The sequence below is a fragment of the Mus musculus genome, chromosome 5 (assembly GCF_000001635.26).
Source record: "Mus musculus strain C57BL/6J chromosome 5, GRCm38.p6 C57BL/6J".
Classification (NCBI taxonomy): domain Eukaryota; kingdom Metazoa; phylum Chordata; class Mammalia; order Rodentia; family Muridae; genus Mus; species Mus musculus.
This window is the reverse complement of record NC_000071.6, coordinates 3,520,282-3,532,356: the sequence shown is the minus strand read 5'-3', so window position 1 is coordinate 3,532,356 and position 12,075 is coordinate 3,520,282. Positions and strand designations below refer to the sequence as shown.

At 44.3% G+C, this 12,075-nt stretch overlaps 1 protein-coding gene across 2 annotated transcripts in view; it reads right to left on the bottom strand.

The window, feature by feature from the left end:
• Nucleotides 1–1,348: 1,348 nt before the first annotated feature.
• Nucleotides 1,349–12,075, bottom strand: part of Cdk6 (cyclin-dependent kinase 6) — a 190,005-nt gene continuing 179,278 nt past the window's right edge. For both annotated transcript variants that reach the window (XM_030254091.1, NM_009873.3), the window contains exon 8: nucleotides 1,349–11,712. In XM_030254091.1, the coding sequence (XP_030109951.1) occupies nucleotides 11,566–11,712 (147 nt within the window). In that variant the 3' untranslated portion in view covers nucleotides 1,349–11,565. The remainder of the gene's footprint in view (nucleotides 11,713–12,075) is intronic.

Here is a 12,075-nt window from a genome sequence, read left to right as displayed (position 1 = left end):
GTCCTGGCATTTCCCTACACTGGGCATCAAGCCTTCACAGGATCAAGGAACTCCTCCCATTGATGTCCAACAAGGCCATCCTCTGCTACATATGCATGGAGTCATGGGTCCCTCCATGTATTTTCTTTGGGTGGTGGTTTATCCCCTGGGAGCTGCAAATCCCTTCAGCTCCTTGGGTCCTTTCTCTAGCTCATCCATTGGGGGCCCTGTACTCAGTCCAATGGTTGGCTGTGAGCATCCACCTCTGTATTTGTCAGGCTCTGGCAGAGCCTCTTAGGAAACAGCTATATCAGGCTCCTGTCAGCAAGCTCTTGTTGGCATCTACAATAGTGTCTGGGTTTGGTGACTGTATGTGGGATGGATCCCCAGGTGTGGCAGTCTCTGGATGGCCTTTCCTTCAGTCTCTGCTCCACACTTCTGCAAAACCCCCTTTTTGTTCCAGTGCATACATGTGCAGGCTGGAGGTCGGCATCTGTGTCCTTCCTCTGCCATTGCTCCCCACTGTATCTTCTGGAGACAGGGTCTCCCACTGAACTTGACTCACTGAGCGATCAGATGGCCTGACTCTTTGAGCTCTAGTGTAGTGTCTGTCTTTGCCCTCTTAGCAGCAGAATTACGGATTCGGTTGCAGAAGATTCCTGACTGAACCATCACCCCACCCCTCAGCGAACCTTACTAAATTTCTTCTCATGCTTCTGTGGTTCACACACATGGGCATGCAGGTGTGTGCTAGGAGGGCGCCAGGGGTCCCTCTGTGCCTTATTCCTGTCAGGCAAGGTCTCTTGCTGACCCTGAGTGCACCTGTTACCTTTAAGCTGGCTACCCACCAAATTCCCAGATCTACCAGTCTTCTGACATCCAGCGCTGGAGGCTGGGGTCACAGGTACAAGCAGCCATACTGAGCTTTCTTGTTTTTAATGTGAGTGTTGGAAGTTTGAACTTGGTGCCTCACGGTTATATAGCAGGTGCCCGTATCCACTAAGTTATCCCCTCAGCCTTCCAAGCTATACTTATTTCTATGAAACCCTTGCTCCTCTATACTAGTCTGGTGACACAAACCTTTTCCACAGCACCTTCTCTGCAAGCTCTGAAGTGCTGTCTCCATTAAATTTATTTTTTCCTATGTGAAGCATTTAGCGTAGTCATCTACTGAGCATTTGTTGACTGAACTGTAAGCTCAGTGAGCTGCTCCTATGTAAGACACATTCTTGATAAGGAATCTCGTTTTAAAAAGTCTAATGCATGCTACCCTAACATATGATATGTTACTGCAATACAGCCACTTAAGTAAAGGGGATGAACAGCCAGCAGGGCAATCCATCTCTAAGGAAGGAGTCTGAAATCGCTGTTTTTATTTGCTACTGACATTTTTATTGTAAGAAGTACAAATGGTAAGGCAAATGCACAAACCATTCTCTGGTTTGCTTTCAACCAATTCGGCTGGCATACAAGTGAGGCCAATGATAGTGACATTTGAACAATGGTTTTGAAAGGCAATGAATTCAATGACCAGACAATAAATACATAAATTTGCATTCTAGCACCCAGTAAGACATCCAGTTTCCAAAGGAGTATTGATCTGTTACCCTCCAAATTTCCTGCCGGTCTCCTCTCCTGCCCTGTGACATAGAATGAACACTGTAGCTCTCTCTAGGGAAGTCCCATGTTAAGATGCCTGCATGGAGCCTGGAGTCACCACTCACCTGAGCTGCTTTTGAAAATGGACATATATGAAATACCCTATGGCTAGAAGTTGTGGTCTTTAGATGGTATCGACACAAACCTCTACTTTCCCATTCTTGTAAGTGGGAAGGGCTTGGATAAATTGACCAGTATTTTCATCAGCTCCAAGGACGGGAGCAAAGGCCTTCAGCTCAGGGCTTTGAAGAGCAACCTTAGAGATATCCTTTTATGCTTTCCCTCAGGAAGGCTGTGTAGAGTTTGCTATATGTAACCTAGGTTGTTTCTGATGGTGAGTAACCAGGAAAGGTAGGGTCGCCAGAGGAGATACGTCACATTCACCCTTGGATACAGCACAGGGTTCACAGGCCATTCAGAGAAAGGTCTTGGGGGTGGGAGTGGGGGACCTGGCAGGCCAACCTGGTAACTCCATCTGGAGGGCACAGAGAAGAGCAGAAGCGACATCAACACCAAGACTCCTGCCCAAATGCTTTTAAGACTGTGTTCTAGGCAGTGATTTCCCACAGTGCTTTTTGACCCGCTGAACCCAAAGCACCAAAACAGAGCATCCTGTAGCAGTGTGAGCAAACGGAATGAGAGCAATTATGCACCCAGAGGGAACGTGTACCCTGATGTCTGCACCGTGAAATCAAAATGGCAGAACGAATTTCAAGTATGAAAAAGCAAGGTAAAAGCAGAGACTGCATATGGACAGCCTACAGCAGCCTGGAATGTTTTTTTTTTTTTTAACCTGGGACTATAGCCAACAGCGAACGCTCTGCATAATGACTGGGTTTAAAGATCAGGACGTACAGGAGAAATATGCTTGAGGGCTTTTCTGACTGACATCATGGGTTCATTCTGTGCCCAGCACCAGGTATTATCTCTTGTTGACTATGGCTAGCCAAAGGCAAAGTGGGGGCGGTGGCTAGGCCTAGGCAGGCATACTTGGTGCTGAAAGTATTTCTCATCACATGCTTGATGCCTAACTTTCAGCCAAGGAGATGGGAAGCACCAAAGGGACAGGTCAGGGTAGTGGTAGGGAGCACCTTCGGGAAGGAAGGTAAGATGCAGGAAGATGCAGATACAGTGTGGGGATGCTAGACTCTTGGGGCTGGCTTACACAACCTAGATTAGCATCTAATGGGTGTGATTTCTACAGTTCTAGGACCATGATTTCAGTCCAGAAAATAGCGAGTTCAGTGTCTAAATGAAGATTCTTTTTTTTTTTTTTTTAACCTTTAAACATTTCCTAGTCTAAGAATAAGTCAAACAAAAAGCAGCTTACTGTGGTCTACAGCTTTGCTGAAGCCTCTAGAAGCTTTAACAAGTCCCTGTGGGAATACAGAAACAATACACACTTTACAGTGAAGCCATATACTTCTACGCACCTAGAAGGGACAACCCTGTAACAGTCTCTACTGCTAACACGCACCCTGGGCCGTGGCACGGCACCCCAGCACACGATGCTCTTCTGTGCCTAACACTTGCCCGTTAACCTTCAGCTCAGGACAGAAACCACAGCAGGGCAACTGCCTTTTGAGTTGTTGGGGATTCCTAGGTTTTATTGCTAGGATGGACTGCTTCTGTATACAGAATGTATGCCTGGAATCTGAAAACACGGGCAGGAAGCCTCAAGGCATACGCTACCAGTTCTGTTCCTACAGAACACCCCTCACGCTGATCCCTTCTCTACAGTACCACGTGTTCCCACCGCTGCCCAGGACACCTACGGGGGCACGGGGGCACTACATTGCTCGGAGCAGCTCTCTTCACACAACCAGACAGGAGGCAGCACCTAGACGCCTGCTCTGCCTAGAATCCACTTTGCTGGCCACCTGGCACAGTCCCTTATTGAAGGCAACCTCTACATGCTACCTTAACATTTGCTATAATTAATACCACACTATGCTAAACAAATCTCTGCCAGAAGCAATAGCTACAGAGTTCTGCTGCTTTGCCTCTTTTAATGTAAAAAGACACCTAGACACCAAAAGTGTTACACTTAACCTACTGAAATCTAGCAGTCGTGTTAAAAACGCAGGCAGCTTATTTGGGGGCATCACTGAATTTTTTGTTCAAGACCATGATAAGGAACATTAAATCCAAGCCCTAATATCTGCCTTTAGTTGCACTTTCACAGGAATGGTGTGAGGCTTAGCAATAAATAATATACATGAATAATAATAGAAATAACTTATGTAAATGTGGGACTTGATAAAAAATCCCCATCTGCTAAGTGCTCTTTCTATTATGCTATTAATTCAATGTGCTAATACATTTATCACTGTTCATAGGAAAATAATGAATAAAGGAAATGAAACATACATGAATACATTGTTGCAAATAGGACCAGAGTGGAAAGATACTTGACTTAAGCACTGATGTCAAGAAATGGATTACTGCTGGGATCTATTTTAACCATCCAGAGACTGAAGGTCAAACTCAGAGATGCTGGCGACCACAGGAATATTGCTGGCTAATATATGTTATTGCATTTCATAGAACTAAAGATTATGAAACTTCAAGTAGAGCACAGGGTCCCCCGACTAACCTCAGCTCACAATAGAATCTGGCTGGAACCCTGCTTGAGTAAGAAATGATAGAGTGAGACATAATTCCTGACCATCACTGCTTGGCTATGTGTCCCCTGAAAAACCAAAGCCCTACACTCAACAATATAATGGCATTATTTGTGTGACCTGACAATTCACACAGAAGCTTCCTCTAAATGGGAAAATCCTCTTTCTGTTCAAGGAATAATTTGCTCACTAAAGGAGAAAAAAGAAGAAAGTAGAAAGTAACGAACTCCATGCGTTTGCCAATTGAAGTAGAAGAGCTTTTCAAACTGAGACAGTTTCATATCTTTTCCCCACCATGGATGTATCAGATAGAAAACAGTAAAGTCAGAATTTCTCCTGCAATTATACATCTCAACCCCCACCCCCCAGCAAAACTTTGAGTGGGAGACATTTCATATAGGGCTTGCATCTCTACACCAGAGCTAGCTAGCCTAGTGAGCAAACTGTAGTTATTGTAGCTCAGAGGACAGCTCTGTGTTTCTCGAGCACCCTGCTTCCTAAGATGGCACAACAGATGGCTGAGGTGCAGCAGGTCACTGGTCCTCCCACAATATCCTGCTTGGCCTGGCTCCGCTGCCCCGCCCCCTGTCATTCAGCAGGAGTAGGGGTGGGGTCAGGCTCAGGAACTCCAGAATGGTGGCAGACCCAGGGGACCCTTGGCCTTTCACTGAGGGGCTTAACCTGAGATCTGCTTCAGTGAGAGCAGAGGGTTGAAAGAATCGATTTCTCAATGCTTGAGCACCTGGTCTGTGTAAATGACTGAAACCTCCCTGCCAGCCTTTCTGGAGTGAAGTCAGGCAGGGTGTGTGTGTGTGAAGTCAGGCAGTGTGTGTGTGTGTGTGTGAAGTCAGGCAGGGTGTGTGTGTGTGTGTGTGTGACTCATAAGGAATAAACTGCTTTCTGCCATGGTGTGGTACTGTGTCTGTTCATCCCAGTGTACTGTCACTATTGGCTCAGGGGGCTGGGTCTCTGAGAAAAGTGTGAATTTAAAATGTAGTATAAAAGTGACCTCGAGAGTAGAAAAACCAAAGCCTTATGCAGGTTCCTGTCTAAACTGTAATGTTCATATGTACTATATAACTGTAATTTAGGAATTGGAATGTAAGAGTTTGCACTTGTAGTTTATGTGCGTGTAAAACATACCAGTTCTTCCAGTATTTGTCGAGCACTGTGGTTCTTTAGAAAATGGTCTGCATACTCAGTTACAGATGCAGTGCTTCCTTTGTTCACTTGAGTTTAGAAATGACAGTGTCAAAAGGTCATGGATAGTGAGGGGTGAACCGCAGCAGACATGTCAAGGGCTGTGAGAGTTAGGACTGTCCCCCACTCCCAACCCCGCAAGGAGTTTTGCCATTTCTAATGAAACCGTGCTGCTCACAGACGAGGGCCGGCTTCAGGGAAGTTTTTAGTTGTATGTCCTAGAATTTCAGGTTATTTGGGTACATCAAAAATGTCTCTTAAGTAAAGGCCTTCTTTATTGCTTAAACATCACTCTCAAGCCTAACTTAGTCACTCAGAACCTAGCTAAAAAGCAAAACATATAAGCTGTAGAATATTATGAAGGCTGTTAATTGTCTGAAGGAATATGCTAGGTGATAGTTACAGATGTGCAGGAAAATAGTTACAAGTACTGTCTCTAGAATACCTCTCAGTCTTGGTCAGGTTTAGAGTTTTCTCTGAAAGCGCCACCTTGTGAAACACATTGGGATAGAGGAATAAACCCCACACTGACCTTAGGGCGCTGTGAATTTTAAAACTGACTTCTGTCCAACCTAACCCAACCCAACCCAACCCAACTCCAAACTACCTTCCATCCCCACCATTTGAACTTGGAATTGCTGCAACAGTATTTTGGTAGATGCTGGAGGGGGGGAGCTTGCATTTATTCCCAGGTGGCTATTTTTTGGAGGGGTCAGAGGACCAGAGCACAGAGGTGTGAACATCCTAGTGGAAGTCCTCTCAAGTTACCTAACTTGCTGAAAATAAAACAAACTGAAACCAAAACAAAACAAGAAAACCCTAGCAGAAAACATGAAGAAGAAGAAGAAGAAGAAGAAGAAGAAGAAGAAGAAGAAGAAGAAGAAGAAGAAGAAGAAGAAGAAGAAAGAAGAAGAAGAAGCAGCAGCAATTTGGCACTTTATTAGAAAAATTTGAAAGATCAAATTGAGAGAAACATTTAAAATTGATATCCCCTCTCTTTCAGAAGACAAGAGAACAACAACAAAAATAGTTTTGGCTTACTGGCTTATTTCCTTAAACAAGACCAACAAAGCCGAAACTGAGTTAGAGATGTTTGAGATATGCAATCCTACCTTGCAGAGGCGGGAGGCTGTGGGCACCAGCCCCTCCTGGCCTGTATAACTGGACTGAGCCTGTCCATAGGAAGGAAACTGGTGGGAGACGAAGGTGTCCTCATTTGAGACCACTATCACTAATCATTCCAGGACTCACACCTTGCACCAGGCAGCTTCCCCACTGTGGCAGATGAATGCACGGACACCTTCCTTAGGATGTACTTGGATGTAAGTATGCACAGGATAAGGGGTTTTTGTAAGGATGCACATGATCCCTTTATCATGGTTTTTGGATAAGGCTTATAAGTTGTCTATTCTCAGCTGCACGAGAGGCAAAGGCCTTTTAAACTTTAATTTTGTATAGATATTCTTAGGCATATATATGAGTAGAGCTTCAGATGGCTGCTTTCTTCCTATGAAACAAGAAATACAGAATTTGTGTATTTTGACATACCTAGTCCATAAGTGCTGAATGTGCGGGATGACTTATAATTATACTTAATTATAATTCTTAGAATATACTTAAAGGCAAACAAATATGGTTAACAATTTATGTAAAAATTAAAATAACCTTAAACATACTGTTGCCACTTTTTTGGTAATTTTTAAAGATTAAGAAATTATACAATGTCTTTAATTTCATGTTACAAGCAAGCATGTATTCTTCCAATGGCTATCCATATGTGCTTACACAAGTGTCACACTGGGATGGGGATTTTCAATGTTATTCTTTCCTAGACTCTACTATGTGACAAAAGTGTGCTTTAAGAAAATGTGAGCCACTTCTGTGCTCATCATAAAAAATAGTCAGCTGTCATGGTGGTGCATGTCTTTAGTTTTAGCAGGCAGATCTACATGAGTTCAAGGCCAGCCTGGTCTACACACTGAGTTCCAGGATAGCCAGGGCTTCACAGAGAGACCCCATCTCAGGAAAAACAAAACAAGACAAGACAAAAAGCCAAAACCAAAATCAGGTTTTCTCCAGAAGAGGAGTTCTTTGGACAGAAGATTGAAACAACTGTGATGTTTGAAAGTTGACATGATTTAACTCCCACAGTGACGATGGCTGTGACTGGCTTTAGTAGTCACAGCTTTTAATAAAGCAGCTATGTTTACTTAAAAGACAAGTTCAGGACATTCTTTAAAACTCAAAATGCTTGCTCCTGACTTTCTCAAGCAAGTTGGCTAGCACCCATTGCAGGGTGGACGGCACAGCTTTCTATTCAAAGGAAAGTATTGTCTTTGAGATAGCAGCACCCTGTGCAACTTGGGGTCTTCATTTTTACTTAGCACGACCATGTGGAGGTCCTATTTTTAAGTGAGCTTCTGAGCTGAGTTTAGTAAATCACTTGGGGCTAAATTCAAGTCTACTGGTCAGAGAGTGGGTCCTGAGAGAAAAAACATGACAAGCTGGGGGCAGAAATGGCCCCGTGCTACCTGAACAGCTTCTCCATGGCTTAACCGTCTGTCGTCTTTAAAGAGGGGCTGAATAGGAGGCGGCGGGCCACTGGGTGCTCTCAGGTACTCGGCAACTGTGTTTCTAAGGCTGTCAGGTTAGGACTACTCACCTGTGAGGTTAGGGGGTCTAACTGGAGAACCCGCCCTACCCTCTTTAAGAGGTTGTTGTAACTCCAGCCAGTCCTGTAAATGGTAGAGTCTCTGGAACCAAACCTTGAACAGAAGCTATTCGGTATATTCTTGCCCTAGTCTCACTAAAAGCTGCTTCAGTGGAACCTCAGGGCAGTAGGGTCTCCTCAGTGAATCAATGGTTAGATTCTGACAAAGACCTGTGACTGGATGAGGCCATCTAAGGATAAGCGGCACACAGTAAGCTCTTCAGTTTACTCTATGTTTCCCTGGGCTACTAAAGACCCCAATGGCAAGTCTCCTTGTGTGAAAACCGGGTTTCAGAGGTGTGAGTCTGATGTAAAGACATATCCAGAGAGCACCTATATGAATGAAGAGCTGGCCAGACATATGATGTCCTGAGAGGTTGCGGCGCCCTTTCTCTACCATCCACCACAATACGCCATGTTTCTAATACCAACATGTCTATGATTTAAAAATATTACTCAAAGTTTGGAGTGGGCTGAGGAGGGTAGCTCATGCCTTTAGTTCAAGCACACTCGAGACAGAGGCAAGTGGATCTCTGAGTTTGAGGCTAGCCTGGTCTACAGAGCAAGTTCTAGGACAGCCAGGGCCACATAGAGAAACCCTGCCTAGAAAAAGCAAATTAAACAACAACAAAAAAACAAACTAAACAACTAACCAACCAAACCCAAAAGCCAAACACATAAACACACACACACACACACACACACAAACAAAGCCAAAAAAAAAAAAGACCCCAAAATTAACCTCCCACTACCTCACTCACCAAAAGCCAAAACAAAACTACTTAGAAATAAGCTCAAGACAGCTGACAAAAGTGAAGTTAAACTCTATACTTAAGACTCTAAAGAATACGGGAAGATTCCAGTTTAGGATAGCTGTATTTTTCTTGAGCAAAGCTAAGGAAAACAATCCTTTCTTTTTTCTTTTTCTTCCTTTCTTTTTTTTTCTTTCTTTCTTTTTTTTTTTTGGCGAAAGCAAAACCCTCAAAATTATTTTCACTTTATCACATGGATGTTAATATAGAATGGATTAGGCCTCAATGCAGTGAGTTTTATGGTCGATTTCTAGGCCCTAGCAAAAATGTCTGTATTTTGGACCTTGTTCAATGACAAGGCAGAACTCGCTGTCCAAGTGAGACCTCGAGTAGACCTTGTCCCAGAGGTTCCAGGCTGACTGTCTCGAGCGTTGGCAGTGTCGGCAGCAGAGCTGTGAGGACGAGCGCAGAACATTCTCAGCCTAGCCTCTGGCTTCTTAAAGTTTTGTTTTTGAAAAAAGAAAAAATCCTTTCTTGCGATACTGAATCAGAAGAATGTAATGTAATGTTAAAAATAAAAATAAACAGAAGAAGATGATTCCCAACCTCCAAAGCTCTCAGGAAAGACATCTAATTCTTCTCCATACAGATAACCATATGCAAAGCCGGGCGTGGTGGCGCACGCCTTTGATCCCAGCACTTGGGAGGCAGAGGCAGGCGCATTTCTGAATTCGAGGCCAGCCTGGTCTACAGAGTGAGTTCCAGGACAGCCAGGGCTACACAGAGAAACCAAAAAACAAACAAACAAATAACCACATGCATTGTTCAGCTACGAGAAACACAGTAAGGTCCATAACATACAAACACCATCTGGAGCCTACACTGCCGTGTGAAACATCAGGCAGTCTTTCAAAGCTCTACAGTGAAGCATCATCTAGCGTTTACTTAAATGTGCTCAAACACGATTCAAACAAAACTCAGCTACGCTTCCCGAAAGCTGCCTTCTACACCTTCTATGGAGTAGTGCCAGCTTAGCACTAAGCCACGGATATAATAAGGCAAAGGTGGCACAGAATGTAAAGGACTGAAAGAAAACAGTAAGGTACAGTTGTTTATAATGCCCAGGGTAGGCTGGCTCTGCAGAAAGCAGGGCTGACATGAGGCCTCAGACAAAAAAAAAAAAAAAAAAAAAAAAAGAACAAAAACCCAGAAACACATCCTGCGGACAGACAGAGAGATCACTTTAGAGAGTAAGTAGTTATCTCTAGAAGAGAGGAAAAGACATTTCCTCAGACATTACACTGACAACATACACTTAAAGATAGGAAACACCAAGTGACAGTCGGTAGTAGTCTATACACACACAGAACAAGCACTCTTCACTGCCTAGGTGACCTCAGCTGCGGCAGGGGGAAGACTGTATTACAAAGGCACAAGGGGATACTGTTAGGGTTTCGGAATGGGAGCCTACGCCCAAAGCATTCGGTGAAAGACGGTAAGCGTGCAAGCGGGTGTGGGATTGGGGCAGCTGGGCCATCTGTCGTTAGCCAGGCAGTGGCAGGAAAATGAATTAGAAGTGCTGGTGGTTGAGAGCTTCGCACTACACAAGGCAGCACAAGGCAGATGCGCCATGGTGGGTGGTGGAGACAGCTAGATGGTATTCCCGCCTCTAGTCAGAGCAGGAAGTGATTCCCTAAGGTGACAAGGTATCAAGGTATCAAGAGACGTGAAGAAAATGATAACATCTCACACCAGAAAACAGGTGCTCTCTATCTTTAAAACCTATCTGAGGTACACTCACTCCTTAAATGTATTGCAAGTAATAAGATACTTATAGCATCTTTCCCCAAAGAAACAATTAAGTACATACTGTACTATATATAGGGCCTGGGACACATTAAGTTCAGCTTTCCAAAGAGTAAATAGAAGATGTATGCCTTAAAAAGTCTCTTAAAAAATATTGTGGTTCCCCCCATTTTTTGTGGCATCTAAACCTTTATTGTTTACTGCTAGCAAAAGCTTTTGGACAGGAAGGCAACTCTGAGGACTTAGGTCCAACCTTCCTAACAAGACTCCATTGTGAATCACCTTTCACTGAACAAGCCCTTCTTACTATCAGTCACCTCTACTCTTTAAAACTCAATTATTCTTGTTTTCTACAAAAAAAAAGTAACACTTGACGAGATCAGGGGTCTTTCTCTCCCCTCCTCTTCTCTCTTACACACACATACGCATGCACACACACTCACAAGTACCAAAGCAGGCCCAGCAGCTGCAGGCGGATTACATCATAACTCAGCTGGGCCTGGATTCCCACCCTACACTGGCAGCATTCAAGGTTAGAAAACGAAATGGCAGCACAATTGGTCAGCAGCTTCTCTTCTTCTGGAAGTTTTCCAGGTTCTTGAAACAAACAGACAAAACAAACAAGTGTACAAACGAACATAAAGCTGCAATCACCCTTGCATTGATCTCTGAACAGTAAACTAGGTGGTTTCCTTGGTAAGGCAGAGCCCACCCAGAAGCTGGCAGCCAGAAGGTTGGCAGCCAGCAATCTTCAACTGCTCTGAGAGGCTTGCTTAGGGGACTCGCAGCCGCCAATGTGTTCAGATGACGAGCTCATGGGCATCCCCGTGGAACCTCAGGCTGTGTTCAGCTCCGAGGTGCTCTGGTTGGATGGCAGGTGAGAGTTCAGGTTGTCCTTGTATCTCTCCAGATCTTGGAAGTACGGGTGATTCAGGGCGCCGTAGGCGGATATCCTTTTAGCTGGATTAAACGTCAGGCATTTCTGCAATACAGAGAACATCTGGTGTGAAACATAGCACGGCCAACCCTGGACCTTGGGGGAAGTCTTGGAAAAGGTGGCTAAAATTTTTCCACAGTTCTATTTGGGGAGAAAAGTCACCAGCACGACATGAACTAAAGTAAAACACCCCGACACAAGAAGTGCTGCTTCCGTAAAAACAATTAATGTGATTACCAGACACCTGACTTAAAATTACCTTCTAGTATCACAACTTACTCAAGGGTTGAACATTCTCACCTTTCTTCAAGCTGCCCTGACCACATAACTGACCTAGGCCTTTGGTCATGGTTCTACTTGCCTCCATGAGAAAAACATGCCACCAGGCAGGGTGAGACACACAGACAC